This window comes from Danio rerio, chromosome 8 (assembly GCF_049306965.1).
Source record: "Danio rerio strain Tuebingen ecotype United States chromosome 8, GRCz12tu, whole genome shotgun sequence".
In the NCBI taxonomy this organism is placed as follows: Eukaryota; Metazoa; Chordata; class Actinopteri; order Cypriniformes; family Danionidae; genus Danio; species Danio rerio.
Genome location: NC_133183.1, coordinates 11,527,501 through 11,550,509, shown reverse-complemented (window position 1 = coordinate 11,550,509; position 23,009 = coordinate 11,527,501). Strand labels below are relative to the sequence as shown.

Here is a 23,009-nt window from a genome sequence, read left to right as displayed (position 1 = left end):
TTTGACCCCTTGAGCAGGGACGAAAGTAACAAACGAGAGGGTCAACACAACAATATTTGCTGGCTTAACCTTAAATATTTATGACTATAACCTGGTTAATGTTAACTGCAAACATATTTTGTCCTTTATTTTTGCAAAAAATAAGTGGGTGTTTAACCCACTTAAAGTTGTGAAAAGTAGTAAGGTAACTTAATTCCTCCATGTTGTCCCAACACAAATTGTTTGTGTGGTACCCAGCAATATTTACAGTGTATTACGCTACTCTAATGTTAATATTTTTAATGCAAAGTAAAGTCAAGTCTAGCTCTTAGCACTTTTCACAACATATTTCATAACACGCATCTGCATTTGTAGTGAAATCTTGTTGTTGTTGTACCTCTGTGGTCTGATAGTAGTCTTGTGCACGTGCAGTGTGTCGAGCTCCTGGACACTGCCGCGGCTCACTGATACAGTGGAGTTGGCCAGGCGGATGGCTCTTCTCTTGGCTCTGCGCGGGCAGCAGGACGTGGAAACCCCCTGCTGGCTGGAGATGGAGGTGCTGCGGCTGGTGCGGTAACCCACAGACTCCGTCATGCACATCTCACTGAATGTCAGCTCATCAGTGAACTCATGATTCTGGAGGAAAGCACAAGAAGATATGCTTCAGGATATACACATTTAGATGGACTCTTTTACGGCTGAAGTCAAAATTTTTAATGAAATTATTATCTTTTCAAATATTTCCCAAATTATGTTTAACAGAGCAAGGATATTTTCACGGTATATCTAATAATATTTTTTCTTCTGGAGAAAGTCTTATTTGTTTTATTTCGGCTAGAATAAAAGCAGTTTTTAATTTTTAAGATAAAAAAACACACTCATTAATTAATGCCCAGTAAGAGAGGATATGAACATACTGTTGTCTTTTCCAGACAGTGGAGCAAATGATGATGTTGGTGCTCAAATGAAGATCTGTTCTTCAGACACAGAGCGCCGTCATGGTCCCGATCCTGACACAAAAAACCAACACGAGAACAGAAACCTTAAAACATCAATCTTACAGTGCAGGACACAAGCCTATTTAAAGAGACTATTTCTCTTCAGCATCAAGACAGGTTTATTTTTGTGAAGTTCACTACACATTTCGTTCACTGTCATCTTCAAGTTATATTTTAAAAGCTGTGCATTTTTACCCTCAGATATATTGCTATTGATTATTTAAAAAAAAAAAAAATTGTCTTAAGAACAATGTTTTGGTTAAACCTTCATTACAGCTGTTTTATTAGTGATATGTTGTTAACAGGGCTGCATTTATCAAAATGGGAAATACAATAAAAACAGTAAAATTGTGAAATATTATTCCAATTTAAAATAACTTTAAGTTTAAATATATTTTACTAAATACTTTAATGATAAAATAGGAAGTTTGTAATATTTTATTTTAAACAGATGTTGTGTCTTTAAAAAAAATATCTCAAATGTTAATATGGATTTATATAATATGGATAAATGTAAATATAATACCTGGAAACCTTTGCAACTTGGTATATAACATATGCTTCAACATTTGATTCAATATACTTTCTGCAACAATTCAGTCTCATTATTGCCAAGCAGAAATGCAAATAATAATAATAATAATAAATAAATAAATAAATCAGAAAGCAGTTTTTGATCCAATTCAAATGTAGACTACTTTATGCATATACACACAATTCCCCATAATGACAATGTGAAAAAAAGATTTTTTGAAATTGTTGCAAATTTATTAAAAATAAAAAACCTGAAAAATCACATGTAAATCAGTATTTACAGGCTTTGCTCAGTACTTTGTTGATGCACCTTTGTCAGCAATTCCAGCCTTAAGTCTTTTTGAATATGATGCCACAAGCTTGGCACACCTGTCCTTGGAGATTTTTGCCCATTCTTCTTTGCAGTATCTCTCAAGCTCTATTAGGTTGGATGGGAAGTGACGATGTACAGCCATTTTCAGATATCTCCAGAGATGTTCAATACGATTTAGGTCTGGGCTCTGGCTGGGCCACTTAAGTACATTCACAGAGTTGTTGTGAAGCCACTCCGTTGATATTTTGGCGGTGTGCTTTGGGTCATTGTCCTGCTGGAAGATGAACCGTCACCCTAGTCTGAGGTCAAGAGCACTCTGAGGAAGGTTTTCATTCAGGATGTCTCTGTACATTTCTGCATTCATCTTTCCCTCTATCCTGACTAGTCTTCCAGTTCCTGCTGCTGAAAAACATTCCCACAGCATGATGCTGCCACCACCATGCTTCACTGTAGGGATGGTATTAGCCTGGCTATGAGTGGTGCCTGGTTTTCTTCTAATGTAATGCCTGGCATTCACTCCAAAGAGTTCAATTTTACTCACATCAGACCAGAGAATTTTATTTCTTATGGTCTAAGAGTCCTTTAGATGTCTTTTGACAAATTCCAGGCGGGGAATGGCTTCCATCTGGCCACTCTACAATACAGGCCTGATTGGTGGATTGCTGCACAGATGGTTGTCCTTCTGTAAGGTTCTCCTCTCTACACAGAAGAGCTCAGACAGAGTGACCATAGAGCAGGGGTCTCAAACTCAATTTACCTGGGGGCCGCAGGAGGCATAGTCTGGGTGAGGCTGGGCCGCATAAGGGATTTCACACAAAAAAAGTCCTCAAATGTTATTATTAACAGTTTTAATTATTTCTTCTGAACATGAAGTGTCCTGAACATTAATAGAACATTAAGTGAAGATTATGAACAGTTCTTCTGAACATGGCATCTTTTGCCTACTCCTTGCTGCCAGAGACTTGACAGCGCTTCTTCTCACAAATCTGAACCACATTTGGCTTTAGAGCGGCAAGCAGTTGAGACCCTCAGTATGGCTTGGGGGAACTCACTCAAAACTTCCATTCCCTCACCCACTGCAGAGTGGATGCGCGCGTACTGAAGAGCGGTGTTATCGTGCGCGTACTGATCAGCTGTGTTGTCGCGCGCGTACTCAAGAGCTGTGTTGTCGCGCGCCTACTGAAGGGCGGGACCGAAGGTGTGCCGCGTCGCGGGGGCACTTTTGATCATTTTGGAAGGGCACTTTCTATCCAAGACTAAAAAGGGCATGTGCACTGCACAGGTTGAGCCCTATGTGTGCACGTGCCTGCCCTCACCTAAAAAAAAGGCGTATATATGTATAAATAAAACACCCCCACCCCACTCCAGTCACATCAGTCTGTACCAGTCTGTATCTACCTATAATATATATAAGATGCAGGCTGTAGCTAGGTAGGTGGCAGGCTGCAGATAGGTAGCTAAGTGGCAGGCAGGGGCGGGAACAGCTTACCTTGGTTCTGGCCGGCGCGAGTTCCCTCCTAACACTTCCCGCCCGTCACAGCGTTTAACAAAGGGGCGGGGTGCGTGGTGAAGTCACCGGCATCCCCGCCCCTTTGTTTACACGGTGGGCGGGGAATGCCAGTGACCGCTGTGTACGGATAGAATCAGCAGAGCGGGGAGCGGTCTCTCTCCCCGCTCCGCTGATTCTGTCAGTGTACAGTGGTCGGCGCGGGCCACAAAATATTGCACTGAGGGCCGCAAATGGCCCGTGGGCCGCGAGTTTGAGACCCCTGCCATAGAGTGTTATTGATCACCTCCCTGACTAAGGCCCTTCTCCACGGTCACTCAGCTTAGATGGCCGGCCAGCTCTAGAAAGAGCCTTGGTGGTTCCAAACATCTTCCACCTATGGATGATGGAGGCCACTGTGCTCATTGGATCTTTCAGAGCAGCTTTATATATATATATATATATATATATATATATATATATATATATATATATATATATATATATATAAAATGTGCTGAAAGCGTCCTAAATGTGATCCTGATCAGTCAGCAATGTAGTGAGTAGGCAGTGACCGTGTTGTGTGTATCCGGCATACTGGGAGATTCAAATTTTGTTCCTGCCAAACTTGTTGCTATGATACACTGGTCTGTGTAGTTCTGTTCCAAAATGTCTGGGAAAAGGCATTAATGAAAGGTCCTCAAAGGTCCCCTGAAGTGCCTTGAAATGGGCATCTTGATCAATGTGAGATGTAATTTTCACTGAAACATGAAGACAGGTCGGGATATACTGAGTAGCTCATTCCCTTTAAAAAAAAAATGTAAATAGCCATTAGCCAAAAGTTTAGTTTGTCACAGCTCTGCCAAATATATAATACCTGAGCTAAAGCCAGATTTCATTTACCCCAATGGAAAACATACTTACGCACTCTAACATTGTAACGACATTGTGTGTGACTCATTGTTGCAACTACAAAAAATACTTTTTGGTAAAGTTTTTACTGTATTATTTCTCACAAACGCTATGTGACATCTACTTCCTTTAAGTCTGTCTGTTGTCTGACACAGCCGAGGGAGGAGATTAAGGCACGCAGAGAGCCACGTAGAAACGGTGGGCGGGGATGACTAGCGTTAAAGGCGCAGTACAACAAAACTGCTACCTGATGCAAAAAGGTAAAAGATAGAATCTTATAACAGGTATAATAAAAAATCTGATGGATGTTTTGAGCTGAAACTTTAAAGACATATTCTGGAGACGCAAAACACTTACATTAAATCAGGAAAAAGGGGTAACCTAGGTGCCATTAAGTAAAGCCAACTCATCGCTTTAAAAGGAACTGGTTTCTTTGCCTTTTTGAAAGTCAACTAATCACTTGAAAAGCAGCGTTTATTCACTTTTTCAAAAAATTAAGTCATTTAATCTCTTTAAAAGCAACAGGTTTTTATATGCAAACTCAACTAATTGCTCTAAAAGCAATGGCTTCACTCACTTTTAAAGTAAAGTCAACAATTTTTTTAAATCGATGGCATTGCTCACCTTTTCATCAACCAATTACTTTAAGGCCCCGTTTACACTAGTGCGTTTTAGTTTTAAAACGGTGTTTTAGAATGAAAACTATCCGCGTCCACAATAGTGTTTCACCCAGCGTTTCTAAACAGCTCTTCATCTACAAAACGTTGAAAAGCACATCATGTGACCACACACACACTCTCTGGCAAGCGTTGCAGCCTAACTACCCAGATGAGAGCTGTGCTAGACGGAGTGTTTATCAAGGATCTCCCGCTGGATCTCATCTAACTATATTTGCTAAACGTGATATTTAATTCATCTTGTTGTCTATATCTAACAACATATTCCCCAACTTTGGACTTTTCAATCTATTAGGCTACTTGTTCTCGTGTAACATGTTTTGGCTGATCGCAGAGATAAATTAATAATTAATCTAATAATAATTAATTCATGTACATTCTGTATATTGAGTAATTGCTTGCCTTTATTTCCTATAATGTATAAACGTATTGTACGTTAAACTTTTATAATGGCCATAATTGATTATTAAAACTGATATTCAGCAAAAGAGAGGGTATATATATATGTATATGTATGTAGTATGTATATATATGTAGTTATGTTATAGGCTCTGTTTTGTTATAATTATGCGAACAGTGAAGATGACGCTCATATATGCAGTACAAGGCCTCAACATTTCGGCTGTGTTAAGTTGTATCAAAATGAAAATAGCAGTTCCTTCATGTTTTTATTTTATTTTTAAGAAAGTGTAACAATGTAGTCAGGATGATGTAAATAAGGTTATACAGTACACTGTTTCCTTTGAAAATGTACCCGACATGTTCTCGGGAGTTTGTTTTCCATATCAAACTTGCGAAGTCTGAACTTACAAGGAGAGGATGCAGAACTTTGACTGTGTGTAGGCTACTTAATATTGAGGAAAAGCCCCAATCATAAAGGCGAATGTTGGCAGCCCCGCCTTCGTTTTGCCCCATCCACACTGAGACAGAGCAGCAGCGTTTTAGAATGAAAACGGCCTCTTCAGCTTTTTTTTTTTTCTTCAACTCTGGCGTAGTGTGGACGGATGGTGTAACCGTAGCAAAACTTATGCGTTTTTAAACTAAAACGCATTAGTGTAAACGGGGCCAAAAAGGGTTTACTCACTTTTCTAAGTAAAGTCCACTAAATGCTATAAAAAGAGGTTCACTCACTTTTTCAAGATAGTCAACTTATCGCTTTAAAAGCAATGGGTTTAATAACTTTTTAAAGGACAGTCAACTAATCACTTTAAAAGCTACGGGTGTACCATTTTTTTTTAAAGTCAACTAACCGCTTTAAAAGCAACATGGTGACTCACCATTTTTTTCTAAGAAAAATTAACTAATTGCTTTAATAGCAACAAGTTTACTTACCTTTTAAAGTATTAAGTCAAATCACTTTTAAAGCAACAGGATTACTCCCTTTTTAAGTCAAATAATCACTTATATAATTGGGTTTACTCACTTTTTTAAACTGAAGTCTAATAGATCACTTACAGAAACAATTTCATTTTGATTTCAGGGGGACTTTAAAGATGTCTCTGCAGTAGCTTCACTGTCCTCACATTACCCATGATCTGACCTTTACTTCACCGCACAACTACTTCTCAAGAAGCCTGCTGTCCTTGATGCCACTGGCACGTATCTGGTAACCTCTATAACCTCTGGATGTAAAACGATCACATGCAAGGATGTCGCGTTCTGAAGAACAAGTCTCTCAAGAAACATCAGTCCCAGAGTCTGCCTTTAATGCCTCCTGATACCATCTAGCCCCAAGCTCTTTGTAGTTCAAGTCAAGGTGGTTTATCGCCATTCCGGCCGCCGTCTAGAAGCAGCCCTTTAAAAGCAGCAGATCTTATCTAGGAACGAGAGGACGGGATGTTCGGAGTGGCTCTGACAGCCTAGAAGGAGCAAGGACGGCTCTGTCTGCCACGGAAGTGCCCTGTCAGCCCAAACCAAGGGTGGCTGAGGGATTCGGGACAGATAAGATCATCAATAACTGGACCCAAGAACAATTATGTTTGTTTTAGCTAAACTAAAAGTCCCAAAAAGGCAATGACACAGCTGTACTGAAAACAATTGTAGAAGTTTGCTCACATAGGGTGCAAGTGTAAACGAAAACAGCAGTTCCTGTTCATTCGTGGCACCAAACAGAATGGAACTGATCCGAACAAACACAAAGCATTTCAATATAATTTAGTACATTTAAAAAACGCCCCAAAGCACAAGAATACGAGAGAACAAATTCTGCAGAGCTGTTTTAATAAAAGATCCACTATGTCATGTTGACTTACAGCAACAATACAGCAGGAACTCAAAGTGATGCATACTTACTGTAGCTGAAAAAATTAAAGAATCTCAATTTGTCATAATCTACTTTCTGTTTGACCCCAAAGTGAATTTCTCTGCCACCCAATCGCAGGTATGTGAGCAATAAATCGCAAATAAATACATTTCAGTCAGATCTACAGGCTGTGATGCTTTCTTCCCGAACACTCCATCAGGAAAAGAGATTTGCCTCCCAGCGGAGGAACCTCAGAGGGTATTAAACCATCAATCACTGACAATTCCATTGTTAAAAAAGTGCTGATAGGGACGTCACGTTAACGACACAATTTTCTCAGCTGAGACAAGAGATACAGACACTGGATGACAAAACTATCTATGATTAGCATCATGCTGGCTATGTAAAAGTAAATTATATATATATATTGCCTGTCCAACTGCTTGTTTAGGCAAATTTCTAATTGGCCAATAACATGGCAGCAACAGAATGCATTTAGGCATGTAGACATGGTCAAGATGATCTGCTGCAGTTCAAACCAAGCATCAGAATGAGGAACAAAGGTGATTTAAGTGACTTTGAACGTGGCATGTTTGTTGCTGCCAGACGAGCTGATCTGAGTATTTCAGAAACTGCTGATCTGCTGGGATTTTCCCGCACAACCATCTCTAGGATTTACAGAGAATGGTCTAAAAAAAAGAGAAAATATTCAGTGAGCGGCCATTCTGTGGGCGCAAATGCCTTGTTGATGCCAGAGGTCAGAGGAGAATGGCCAGACTGGTTCGGGCTGATAGAAAGGCAACAGTAGCTCAAATAACCAATGGTTACAAACGAGGTATGCAGAAGAGCATCTCTGAACACACAATACTTCAAACCTTGAGGCGGATGGGCTACAGCAGTAGAAGACCACACCGGGTGCGAAACTGAGGCTGCAATTCACACAGGCTCACCAAAATTGGACAATAGAAGATTGGAAAAATGTTGCCTGGTCTGATGAGTCTCGATTTCTGCTGTGTCATTCGGATGGTAGGGTCAGAATTTGGCGTCAACAAACATGAAAGCATGGACCTATCCTGCCTTGTATCAATGGTTCAGGCTTGTGGTGGTGGTGTAATGGTGTGGGGGATATTTTCTTGGCACACTTTGAGCCCATTAGTACCAGTTAAGCATTGTGTCAACACCACATCCTAATTGAGCATTGTTGCTGACCATTTCCATCCTTTTATGACCACAGTGGACCAATCTTCTGATGGCTATTTCCAGCAGGATAATACACTATGTCATAAAGCGTGAATCAACTCAGACTGGTTTCTTGAACATGACAATGAGTTCATTGTACTCAAATTGCCTCCACAGTCACCAGGTCTCAATCCAATAGAGCACTTTTGGGATGTGGTGGAACGGGAGATTCGCATCATGGATGTGCAGCCGACAAATCTGCAACAATGGCGTGATGTTATCATGTCAATATGGACAAAAATTTCTGAGGAATATTTCCAGGACCTTGTTGAATCTATGCCACAACTGATTAAGGCAGTTCAGAAGGCAAAAGGGGGTCTCTGTGTGTGTGCGCGCTGTCGTGGGTTGTACTAGTGTTTGAGTTTTGTTCTGTCAGCATCGCACTGTTTTATTCTCAGCGTCTTCGCCTAGATGCTTTCAGTTTTGGTTGACGCTGAGATGAAGCATGCGCGTTGCATATGTGTGAGCGCACGGTAAGGTGTATCTATCATGTGCTCGTGTCTTGCTTTTATTGTCAAAGCATGTGGCTCTGTTTACATTGTGGTCACATGCTTTTGTTGTGTGCTTAAGAGTTGTGCTTGTGTTGTCATGAACATGCGGTTAATGAGTTCTCTCATTGGCTACATGTTCTTGTCCTGTTTTATGTGAGCGCATGGCTTGTGTTGTCTCTGTGTCATGTGCTCTCCCGTCTATTGTGAAGTCCCACCCTCCTTGTTAACCCATTATTAGTTAATTATGTTCATTTGTTTGTGTGTTAATTTACTAAAGTTTATAATCCCCTCATGTCTGCTGTCCTGTGCCAGTTTGTCATTCTATGTCATCGTTTGTAGCCTGCCTTGTTGCCTTGTTCCAGTCCTGATCCCCGCTAGCCTTTCTATCCTAGTTTGTTTTGACTGTTTATTTGTTTCATTAGTGTTTTTCCCCTCTGGGTTGTTTATTTAGCCTTTTATTTTATTTTATTTTATTATAAATAAATACTTATTTACTCTGCGCTTCGGTCCTCCCTCCTTTTTCCCCAACCTCGATCGTGACATATAGACCTTGGTGAAAAAAAAACAGAGGTAGTCATGTTTAAATTTAGTTTAGTGTATATGTAGATGTATATCGTATAGTAAATGTAGTATGCTGATGCTATGTACAGGGTGTTTTCCTGTTGCTTAATAAGTGGTTGTGTACTGGTTTAAGTCAGCTGGTGCAATGGTCACAGAATTAGTCACTTAGTTACAAGATTTTAATAATACTTATTATATGTTTGATAGTACTATTAAGAACTGTACCCAAAATAGTATATATAGTATAATGCAGACACTTACACCTCATATTCAAAATACAGGCACTAACTAATGCAGCTAATAATAATAATAATATTATTATTATTATTATTATTATTATTATTATTATTGTTGTTGTTGTTGTTGTTGTTGTTGTTGTTATCATCATAGAAAAAAATATTTCTAATGTTTATTACCAATATAACAATTATAATATCAAGTATTATTATAATAATAATAATAATAATAATAATAATAATAATAATATTATTAATATTGAATTCAATATTTATGGTGCAAAGGTAAATATAATTGATCAATAAAATTTTTCCTTTAGTAAGTAACAACTAAATATACTGCTGCAATATTACAATACTAAATGCAATATATAAATATAATACTCATTCTATAAAAATCTATTGAAATAAAACATCATCTGTTTTTTATATTACACATTTGTAAATACATGACAAATTGGTCCACATACGCATTTTCTAAGATCCTTTCATCCAAGATCAAGACCCGCACAGACTCTTGAGTGCCGAATAACAGCATGCAGAGACAAAAGCAAGACCTAAGTAGAAATTCAAAGCCAGAATAGGCTGAAGAGTTGAAAAAAACCTTCGTCTGGTGTATAAATAGCACTGCAGGCCTGTTAGTAATGGGTTTATAGATCCATGCTGAAAAAAATACCCCCTCGCTAGGGGATTGTAAATATTGGATTATTGTGGGTTTCACAACCTGAGAAGATTGCGGAGAACTCTACCTGCCGCATTAGTAAAGACACGGACTGAATCTCTCTCCCGCTTTGAATACAGCAACTTTCCTGCTGGCTGAAGATGGCTTTCAGAATAGTGTGTTTATGGAATGGAGCCTTGCTTTATATATATTTTACTGAAACGCATACTATTTTTGAAACGCATACTACTTTTACTGAAACTCTATAGGTGCCTGATAGTTAGATGTGGAGCTAACATTAATCAGATTCACTCTATTGAACTGCATCCTTGTTAGCACTTCACGTTTCACAGTTGGAATACACACAGGTTCAAAGACTCATTCTAGCTACCTACAGTGCAATTCGGCCAGGTATACATCTGCGCTAAAATATCAAGGTGAAAGTCATCATAGCTTGCATTTTGAGAATAGATAAACGGCGATATTTTTGTTAACATAAGAGTCTCGTGTTAACGCAGCACGTTAACACCAATAACAGCCCACCACTATTAGAAATATATGTAATGTTTGTTGTGTGAGGCATTGTATATACAATGCTGGTAGAACGATGCAAATGACCCACAAATAACAGTGCAACTCTATAGTTGTTCCGGGTTACCGGTGACTCCTAATGCTGATGGACAGGTGTCGATATGTGACAGCAGACGACTACATTAGGCTGCATCGAGTTCCTTACTTTTCTTTTATCTCGTTGCGTATGCATCACTTTGATTTACTTTCTGCTCACTGCGCGCGTAGCAATAACCAACAGCCAATCAGAGTGATTGTAAACGCAAGAAAGATGGTTGGTTGAAAATCTTGTTCAGGAATAATAGTTAAACGTGAATTTTGCTTTTAGTGCGCGCACACACAATCCACACAGCATTAGCTGCACTCATTCTCTCTCTCACTACACACATGCAGATATTCACTGCGCACAAGTTAATGAAGAATCAATTAAAACAAATACTGGAAAGAAAAAATACAAATATCCGACATTTCCCAGAACAGAATCCGGCAAGATCCTGCTCAAATTAAGCACCGATTTATACACATTTATTTACATATAATGTCTCCTGAGCAGCAACTTAAAAAAACTTTTTTTTAAGTGTTGTGAATGAAGCGCGCCAAGATGAATGTCCGCGTGTTCCCACTAGAATCGAGGCAGCTAACCAGACACAAGAGAAAACACTCCATGACAACACTGCTGTAACTTTTACTCATTGGGAAGTGTTTCTCTGCTTGCGTAAAGCTCAGCCGATGTCCCGCCCCGAGATCCATATATCCCACCATGATTGGTGGGTTCATTAAGCTCCACACGCAAAACTGAGAAGTGATAAACATATCAAACTCGTGGGGCGCACTAACATTAAACTTTTAAATTCAGTCGGGGGCCACAAACTCAGCCCGCGGGCCCCGAGTTTGACACCCCTGACATATTATATGAGAAGCACTTCTCACAAAAATAGATGCTTTATACACATACAGTTGAAACCAGAAGTTTACATACACTTTATTAATAGGCACATAACCATTAAAAAAAGTCAGATGTTAATGTGACTAAACTTTTTCTCTTTTAGGTAGAATAATGAGAGATGTTTTTTGAGTAAATGTTATAACTTTTCTTGAAAGTCAAGTTTACATTGATTATTATGCCTCTGAAAAAGCCAGGTGATGGTGTCAAGGTTTTGTAAGTTTCTGATTGGCTAATTGACAACACTTGAGTTAACTGGAGACATCTCAAGACATCAGCCAGGAAATTAAAACTTGGCCACAAATGGGTCTTCCAAACAGACCATGACCCTAAGCATACTGCCAAATTAGTTAAAATGTGCTTTAAGGACAACAGAGTGAATGTTTTAGAGTGGTCATCAAAAAGCCCTGAACTCAACCCTATAGAAAATTTGTGGGCAGAGTTGAAAAAGCTTGTGCGAGCAAGAAGGCCAACAAATCTGACTCAGTTACACCAATTCTGTTGGGAGGAATGGGCTAAAATTCCTTCAAACTATTGTGAGAAGCTTGCGGACGGATTTTCAAATTATCTGATCAAAGGTTTTTAGCAAAGCTAAAAAAAATACCAAGGTATGTAATCTTTTGACTGTCTAGAAATTAATAAAAAATTCTCCAAAAAAAAAATTCTCTCATTATTCTGGCATTTAGCAAATGTAAGTCATTTAGGTACAGTAATCCTAACGAACCTAAAAAAGTAAACGTTTGGTATGATTTAACACCATCATGTTCCTTTTTTTAGAGTGTTTAAACTTCGGGTTTCAACTGTAAATACTTGTGTATTAATGTTTATTACTAACCTTTCTATCAACATGATTTGATCATAACAGCAGATCAATGATAGTGAGAAAAAGCCTACTGTAACGTCTGCGATTATATAAAATAAATAAATTAATGCTACATATATGAACACATACAGACTCTTACAGTCTTTGATACGTTACCAATTACAGAAAAACTACACACAGCAGACATTTAGTACTTATTTGAGATTGAACAGTCAGTGCAAAATTCTCATCTGTATCTTTAATCTTCACCAGCACATGTAACCTCTTGTTAGAGAATAATTCTGTCATTCCGAGTTAATAATAGTCCAAAAGGTGATGATAATAGTTATCCAGGCCAGTTTATTCATGGTTTAGATTGCTGAATGAATCATTATCTTCTTTTGTTTTTTGTGCGTCACTCTGGCGTTTGTCCGTTTCTGAAAGGATGTCAGAAGCACTTCAATGATCCCACGCACATCATTTTCATCAGCTCAAAAAGTTCATTATTCCAAATATTGACGTGCGGTGAGCGTGAAACCGAAACCGCTCGTGCTTTAGATGGCCTTGTAAACAACTACGGGCACAGGATCGCTCGGGTCGACGATGGCTCATTATTACATGTATACATTATTAAGGTGTAATGTCTCGGCTGTGTATTTAAAGATGCTTCCTTTGTTTATCATGCTTGCTACCCTCATGCTTTTGGTACCAATTTTTCATCCTAGGTAACCTTCTGACATTTCGGTGTGGAGTTTGCATGTTCTCCCTGTGTTTTTTCTCACAGTACAAAGACATGCACTATTAATGAATTAAATACGCTAAATTGGCCGTAGTGTATGACTGTGAATGTGAGAGTGTATGGCTGTTTCCCAGTTCTGGGCTGTGGCTGGAAGGTTATCTGCTGTGTGAAACATATGCTGGATAAGCAAAAAAATTCACCTAAAAGCAACCACAAACAAAACTTTAGCATTGTGTTGGCAATTTCAGTCAAGCACCACTGACGTATTCTTCAGAAAAGCCTCAGCTTCGTTTTTATTCCTCCTTGGTCTTTAAGCAACTTTGAATTTATGTTAAACAAATGGGAAAATCCATACGCTGTTATTTACACTGTATATCTTCATTTTCCACCCTTAACCGTGAAGTAGACTCTATATTCAGAATGTATTACAGGAGGAACACGATCAACGACAGGCACTGTAAACACACCCTGGAGCGAGAGGAACTGCAACGAGTGCAATAATTACATAAAACCACAGAGAGAAACAGATATTTAAACAGGTTTGTTTTCCCTGGGATGGCAATTACCGCAGAGTAATGATAACCAGGGCTTGCTCATAAAGCCAGGGATTAGAAAAGGGCAAGGGATTGTTTCCATTGGAATAAACATTGTACTTAATATTACTTAATGCAGCAGAGAAAATGCTATTTGAGGATGTTAAGCGTATCCACGCGCTGGAGTGAGAAAGAAAACCTGTTGAAATATGTTACAAATTGCTGAATCATACTGTGATAAATGACTTCATGAGAGAGGAGATCCAGGCCGAAACTACACTGCTGGTCAAAAGTTTAGAATAAATGTTTTTAAAAATCATATTAAATATTAACAAAGATAGCATTTATGTGATCAAAAATACAATAAAACAAGAAATACTGTAAAACTTTATTAGTGTATTAAATATTATGTATTCATGTGATTTAAAGCTGATTTTCAGCATCATTAATTTAGTCTTCAGTCTAATGTGCTGATTTTCTGCTCAAGAAACATTCATTATTATTATAATACAGTAAATGATGAAAACAGCTTTGCCAGTGCTGCTTATTATTGTTAAAACTACAGTTTACATATAATTGCTTTTTGCTGTGAAGCTTAATTTAAATCATTTACATGGAAAACAATTTTTTATGGTGTAATAGATGCCTTAACTGTCACTTCTGATCAATTTAATGCACTGTTGCTATTTTTATAATTAATTAATTTTATTTAACTTGCTGTAAAATGTTAGATTAAGTTTTATATCATAACCCACCAAAATGTTAAGTAAAATGACAGTTTCATTAATAATAATCATACTTGTTTTCTTTTGTTTGTTTGTTTTAAGCAGCAAATTATCCACTTACATTTTAAATAATTTTACAACAGAAAACAATATTTTGTAACAAAATTCCTTTTAAATGTTACTGTTTTATCTTAGTTTAACTAAATAATGTCATCTTGGATTTATTTGTGTTTTGATGTCATATCAGCAGCATTGGCTAAACAATCTAGGGACAGTATAAACACAAAATGTAAAACAGCTCAATTAGTAAGTGACATTACAGTTTTATTCATTAATAAATGTTTTTTTTTTGTTTGCTTGTTTTTAGCAAAATTATATATTGGAATTTTAAATTAAATTTGCATTTTAAAAATCGTTTTGTAATAACATTCTTTTACAAAATGTACTGTTTTATCTTATTTTAACCAAATAATGGCATCTTGGATTCATTCATTCATTTTTAACTATGTTTTAATGTCATATCAGCAGCATTGGCTATACAATCTACACGCTGGTTATTTCAACCAAATTCTGGGTGTAATGAAGTAAACCCCAACTGCTGGATTAATTTTTTTTAAATAAAGACCAAATTTAACCCAGTGTTTGGGTCTGTCCACATTTTAGCCAATTTGGATTTAAATAACCCAGCATTTATTATACTGTAGTTATAGTATAAACACAAAATTAAAACATCTAAAATATTAAGTATTATACGCTTTTTTCCCCAATCACAAATGTTTTCTTTTGTTTGTCTGTTTTAATCAGCGAATTATACAATTTGTATTTTAAATTACATTATAAAACACATTACAACAGAAAAAAATGCTATTTTGTATAATATTCTTTTTTCAGTTTTAAAGCTTTATCTTATTTTAACTAAATAGCACCATCTTGAATTTATTTATTTATGTTTTAATGTCATATCAGTAGCATTGGCTACACAATCCAGGTACAGTATAAACACAAATGTAAAACAGCTCAATTATTCAGTAACATTGCAGTCTTTTTCAATCATAAATGTTTTCTTTTGTGTGTTTTGTTTTAGCAGCAAATAATACATTTGCATTTAAAATTGCACTATAAAACACTTCACAACAGAATTTATTTTTATTTTGTAATAATATATTTTTTTCAAATTTACTATTTTATCTTATTTTTGCATTCTTGTGTTGTTTTCTATTATTCCATAGGCTCCCATTCTAATATGATCCAGGCTCTGTTTGGCTGCTGGTCGCGAAGACGTCTAAAAGGGAACATCCGGCAGGGTTCGGGGAGCTCATTTGTGGTGCGACGGTTGCTGGGAGTGAAGAGCTCCTGGATTTCCCTACCTCTCCGGCCTATTTCCAATCTTTAGTCTTGTACAAACTGTTCATGTATACTTGCAACTTTTTTGAGAGCTTGAGTTTGTAGTTTTTTTGATTACTTTTGTCTTTGTTTATGTTTTTATGGAGGAAAGTACGCTTCCTGTGTTTTCTGTGATGATTTACAGGTAATTTAATTTGTGCATTCTTTTGTGTGTTATTTGAGATGCTCATTTAAACTACAATTTTTCAAGAATAAATCTATTTAATTACTCTTTTGCATAAGTTGTTTCCTTTGTTTGAAAAATCAACCACCCACAACTTTTTTTTTTTATGTCTATGTTATTTCCCCTAGACTTGGGGTGTAATAAATATAAACAAAAATGTAAAACATCTCAATTTTGCAGATTATTTAATCATAAATGTTTTTTGTTTGCTTATTTTTGGCAGCAAATCATACATTTGCATTTTAAGTTAAATTATAAAACACTATTTTGTAATATTCTTTTTCAATTTTACTGTTTTAACAAAATAATGCCATATTGGATTATTTATTAATTAATTAAAAAAAAATTTTTTTATGTTTTAATGTAATTTCAGCAGCATTAGCCATACAATAACTGTGCTGTATAAACACAAATCTAAAACATCTAAATTATTAAATAACATTACAGTTCTTCTTTTGTTTGCTCATTTTAAGCTGGAAATTATCAATTTACATTTTAAATAACATTATAGAACAATTTAATAACAAAATCACTGTTTTGTAACATCCTTTTCAATTTTATTGTTTCATCTTGTTTAAACCAAATAATGACCTCTTTGATTTATTTATGTTTAATGTCATATCAGCAGCATTAGCGATATAATCTAGCTAAAGTATATAAATAAAAAAACTTCTTATCACAACATTAAATTATTAAAAATTGTGAGGCCTCCAGATAGTGTAGTTCCAGCATCCACCAGCAGGGGGTCTAACCGAACCACTCTCACCTAATACTGACCTTATGAAGAAAAGACAAGAGCCAATTCAAACCGTCCTGGGTCTCCGTAATTACTTCCAAACCTCCCGCCTGTCCGGCATCACCTGTCTTTCCTGTTGTTAATTGTCATTTCCTCGCAGCAAGGACACGGAACCCTAAGCCTGGCCCTGAAAGAGCGTTTAGCTGACTCTGAATGTCAGCGGCCATATGAAAAAGCTGTTATTACAAGACATTTGTGGGACCGAGACATGACCTTTACACACACTGTAGCGCTGTTTGATGAGATCAAAACGAGCGTGTGATCATTAATATCTGAGGAATGGCTTCTGCCGGCAGCCCAATACTCTACTGTAGTCTTTACGAGCTGCTGTGCTGCTCTTTAATGACCCTTCATGTCACGCTGAGAATCTGAATACTTTGATGCTGGAGCTCAGATTCTCTTCTCGCTGCTTTCTGCTGTGATTTAATGTGCTGTGCTAAATTTTTATAGATTGTGTTTTTGAAAAATCGGTGGAATTTAGACTGTCGTTGCAGTGTGGTTATTAATGATGTCGTGATTCATATTTTAATGATTCAGATTTTTGAAGAGAATGATTTATTTACCCTCGTGTCGTTTCTTCGTTTGTGTTAAACTGAATGAAAGTCAAACAGGCCAGATTTCCTCGGTTCCTTTCTTCGTTCTTCCCTTTATTTATTCACGCATTCATTTGTATGTTTGTTCATATTTTTGTTCCTTTTTTCATTGGGTTCTTTGTTCACTTGTTTTATTCATTTGTTTGTTCGTTCCTTCGTTTGTTCATCCTTTCCTTTGTTTAGTCCTTCTTTGAATCCATCCTTTAATCATTCGTTACCTCATTCATTCTTTCGTTTGTTCGTTCATATTTTTGCTCCTTCCTTCAATAGGTCCTTTGGTCAATCATTCGTTTGTTTGTTTTTTCCTTTCTTCCTTCGTATGTTCAGTCCTTCCTTGAATCCTTTTTTCATTCATTTGTTTGTTCCTTCATTTGTTCGCTTATTCATTTGTTCACTCACACATATTTTTGTTCCTTCCTTAATTGGGTCTCATTCCTTCCTTAGTTTGTTCAGTCATTCCTTGAATCCTTCATTAGTTCGGTCCTTCTTTCCTTACTCCGGTCCTTCCTTCGTTCGGCCCTTCCTTCCTTCCTTACATTCTTCATTCATTCCACTTAGTGAGGCTGTTTGGTGATTTTAGTCATACAGTCAATATCCTTCATTTTCTCATCAGTGACATGCAGTCTATAAAATGTCTCTGGGTCATTGCGTGTAAAGATTTTGGACATCTTTACCCATTTTGGGTTTGCTGCATTTATAAAGCACCCATGTCTTGGGGTTGTTCAGTAAGATGCGATTTACTTTTTTATGTGCGATTTGATTGAACAGAAATCGCAGGACTGATTGTTCTACATTAGCTAATCATATTAAACAAGAAATAAATAAAGTAGTGACTGCAGGTTAAAAGAAAATAGTGGAGTAAAACTACATAGCAAATTACAATTCCTAAGAAAAACTATTAAACTACAGTAATTTGAGTATTTGTAATTTGTTTCTTTTATTATTAAACAAACTAAGTATTCAGCAAAATCAAAATCTATTCAGCAACTAGGCCAGTACCGTTCTCTACAGAATGTGCTTTTCATTCTTAAATCTGCCGTCAAGTGAGATGCTACTGTACTACTAGCCTTTAAACAGAAAATGACCTTATTATGGAAGATCCGATAGCAAACATTTCTTGTGGAGACTCATTGAAGCATCTATTACACGCTGTGTAAGCGGACACAGCACTAACCGTAGAACACTTAGTGGTTCCTTCTTCCCAGAACACACAAATATTACTGTCTATTTTCCCCTCGCCTCACATATTCGATGTTAACTGTCCCTGCTGAAAGATTCCCCCAATGCTACAAAATCTATTTAAGACAACTACTTCTTGCTTGGATGTTCTCAGTGAAGCAGCATGTGAGATTGATAAAAACTTTAAGCCTGCAGAGTTTCCCTTCAAAATAAAATAAAAAAATATACTCGCCATGTTGTTCAAAATCAATGTGTTTTTTTTATATAAGTAAGATAAGAAAAGAAACCTCATCATTTTAACAAGGGATAGGAGCTTTTAAGGGCATAGGTTCAACCAAAAATGAAAAATTGGCCAATGTTTACTCACCCTAAACTTCAGTATTTTGCTCTCATACAAAAAAGAAGATATTTTGAAGAATGTTGGAAACCTGCCACCACTGACATACATAGTAGGAAAAACAAATACTATGGAAGTCAACAGCCCCTTTCACACAGAGATACCAGTAAACATCCGAAAAATGACAGGGATGAAAAATTACTGTGAGATTGTGCGCTGCTATTCTCAAATGATTAAATTATTTCCACAAGACTCTCTCCTACAGTACAGATAGACAGCATAAGCTTTAAATGAAGAATGAATGCCTCACAGAAATACAGTAATTCTTATGTTTTTCTTAACAATTGTCCCATCAAAAATACACTTGTATGTATATATTTTTTTAAAGCAAAAGCATTAATGTTTAGCCTAAATTAACATATGAGTTTACATATGCACAATGCAACTTAAAAAAGACTTAAGATAGCCTTCTACTTTGTTTTTAGCCTATTTGGAGCATGACAGCCTTTTATTTCTGCCATTTCTGTCCTGAAACACACTTCATAACTCCATTGAGCAGATACAATAAAGTCTGCATGAAATCAAAGTATATGTTTGTTTTACTAAAGCATATTGTTAGTCTTTATATGACTGTCAGCTCTAAAATGACAGAGCTTCTCTGATGATGTCAGTTTGACGGCTTGAGTAAAGTCTGTTTAGCCACACCCTTCAATCATTTCACTGCAGGTGAAAATAAGAGGAGCTCAAAAATACCCCCCCGCTTCTAAATATTCTTTGAGTTGGAACTGTGTCATACTGAAACGAAAGCTTCAGTAACTTCCGGTTCATGGTTCAACCACATTGTGTGCAACACAGAACTTAATTGAAATAATAATAATATTATTAATCTCACATGAAATCCTCCTTCTTCTTTGTACTGTAGGAAGGCGTTGGTGGTTCCCTTCTTGGCCAAGCGAATTCTGGCAAGTCGAACTTTCTGTAAAACAGAAGAGAATTATCTGAATCGATCGTGTCAGCACTTGCTTCACATACAACTTCAACAACTCGGAGCAGTAATAATGCCAATGAGGCTGTTTAGTTACATCATGAGGTAGTTTCATGCTGTTTTGGATCTTTTGGCTACTTTTTGCAAAACCAGATTCAAACACACACTCATTACATGATAACCATAGGTTTATGCTGAAGGATTCGGATTTCTGCTTTCCAATCCATCTCATCATGGACCAACGTTTATCCTTTTCATCCTCCTGTTTCTTAGTATTTAACTGTGAATTGATTTTAATTAATGAATAAGTTAACACATTGCTTAATATAAGAATGTTCAGTGCATTTGCCAGTCTCTTTATACCTATTTTCAGGAGCCAGCAAACTAGGTCAGAGGTCATGGAGATCTTGAGTGGAACTGAGGACTGGAAACAACTGTTTCTATTGTTATTTCTAGGTGTTAATACTGTCTAAAATGTCTAAAGTGATTTTGCTATAGTTTTACGGTTAAATTTTTTTATAGATAGACTTTGTGTAGTAAGAATATAACTGCCTGAATGTAGATTATACCAGTCTTTAACCAGTTTTGATAAAGACGGCTGACGGTACACTCAGCCTTGGATAAGAAACAGATTATACTTAAAGTGTGTGTGTTCTATTTGATTGTTGATCCGTTTCACAGGTCTGGAGTCAGCTCTAATCAGTCTAAAGGGTGTCTGACGTTTATGTTTAGATATTGTTCAGAATTGTACGCACGAACCTCACGTGGAAATGTTCCTAGTCTATCTGTGTTTTAACCAATCAGGTTAGAACACCTTTATGTATGACGCAGTTAATGACGTTATGTGAGAGTATAATTGTTATTGATTGGTGATTGTAAGCAGAGCGGCCTAGGAACTCATTGTGAGTGTTGAAGCTGGCTTCTGCGGATGAAACTGCAAATTATCTTCAGTAAACTTGATTTATTTATTTAAATCTCTGACTCCGGCTCTTCTTCATCTACCAGACTGGTCATTCTTTGGGTTAAACTGTAAACTATCCCTTTGCTGTGAAGCTCTAAATTGAGCTCAGATACATTCTGTTTCCACTAATCATTCTTGAGATGTATCAGCAGCTTAATTGGAGTTCACCTGTGGTCAATTCAGTTGACTGGACATGATTTGAAAAGGCATACACCTGTCTATATAAGGTCCCTGGGTTGACAGTGCATGTCAAAATACAAACCAAGCATGAAGACAAAGGAATTGTCTGTAGACCTAAGACAGGATTGTCTTGAGCAACAAGGCTGGGGAAGGTTACAGAAAAATGTCTGCTGCTCTGAATGTTCCAATGAGCCCAGTGGACTCCATCATTCGTAAGTGGAAGATGTTTGGAACCACCAGGACTCCTAGTTAAAATTAGGCCTCGTTTACAGTAATACCTTTTAGTTTTAAATAGGCGTTTTAGAATGAAAACAATCTACATCCACACTGCCGTTCACCTGGTGTTTCTAAACAGATCTCCATCCCCTGTATACCGCTGAAACCGCAGATCACGTGACCACACACACTCTCTGGCATGCACTGCAGCGTATGCATGCATCTGAGCTCCAGGCAGTCAGCGGGTGCTTTGAGCACGGATCTAACACTGGATCTAATCTCACTTTACAATTGAAACCAGAAGTTTACATACACTGTATAAAAAGGTACATAACCATTAAAAAAAAAAAAACCAAATGTTAATGTGACTAAACTTTTTCTCTTTTAGGTAAATTTGGATTATCAATTTAGTTTCTGTTATGCTTAATAGCAGAATAATGAGAGAGATATTTTTTGAGAAATTGTTATAACTTTTCTTGAAAGTGAAGTTTACATACAGTACAATAAGATTATTATGCCACTGAAAAACCTCAGCTGAAGGTGTCAAGGTTTTGGAAGTTTCTAATTGGCTCATTGACAACACTTTAGTTAACTGGAGACACAACTGTAGAATAGTATATAAGAAAAACCTCAAACACACTGCTTCCTTGTGTGACAACATGGAAAAAATCAACAAGCCAGAATCAACAAAAAAAACAAAAAACAGATTACACTTTGCTAAATTACACTGGGAAAAAGAATACATTTTGGAGACATGTCCTGTGGTCTGATGGAACTAAGATCGAACTGTTTGGCCATAATGACCAGTGTTACATTTGGAGGACAAAGGGGAAAGCTTACGAGCCAAGGAACACCATCCCAACTGTGTATGGGGTGGCAGCATCATGTTGTGGGGCTGTTTTGCTGCATGAGGGACTGGTCCACTTCACAGCATACAGTAGATGGCATCATAAAGAAAAAACATTATGTAGAAATACTGAAGCAACATCTCAAGACATCAGCCAGGAAATTAAAACTTCGCCACAAATGGGTCTTCCAGACAGACCATGACCCTAAGCATACTGCCACATTAGTTAAAATGTGCTTTAAGGACAACAGAGTGAATGTTTTGGAGTGGCCATCACAAAGCCCTGAACTCAATTGTGGGCAGAGTTGACAAAGCTTTTGGAAGCAAGACAGCCAATAAATCTGACTAAGTTAAACCAGTTCTGTCAGGAGGAATGGGTCAAAATTCCTTCAAACTATTGTAAGAAGCTTGTGGATGGATCCCCAAAACATTTCACCAAAGTTTTACAGTTTAAAAGCAAGGTTAAAAAATACCAAGGTAACGTAAGTAAACTTTTGACTGTCTAGAAATTAATAAAAAATAAAAAATAAAAATAATTCTCATTATTCTGGCATTTAGCAAATGTAAATCATTTAGGTAATCCTAACAGACCTAAAATCAAACGCAAAAGCAAACGTTTAATATGATGTACAATCAGACATTTTTTTTTAAATGTTTCTTTTTTTTTAGAGTGTATGTAAACTTCTGGTTTCAACTGTATTTGTTAG

At 36.9% G+C, this 23,009-nt stretch overlaps 1 protein-coding gene across 6 annotated transcripts in view; it reads right to left on the bottom strand.

Annotated features, from left to right (window-relative positions):
* kcnd1 (potassium voltage-gated channel, Shal-related subfamily, member 1) overlaps positions 1–23,009 on the bottom strand; it is a 137,386-nt gene that overhangs the window by 1,771 nt on the left and 112,606 nt on the right. For all 6 annotated transcript variants that reach the window (XM_073908937.1, XM_017357258.4, XM_073908938.1 and 3 more), the window contains 3 exons: positions 20,006–20,089; positions 897–989; positions 377–615 (listed from right to left, as the gene is read on the bottom strand). In XM_073908937.1, coding sequence (XP_073765038.1) covers positions 377–615; positions 897–989; positions 20,006–20,089 — 416 coding nt within the window. The remainder of the gene's footprint in view (positions 1–376; positions 616–896; positions 990–20,005; positions 20,090–23,009) is intronic.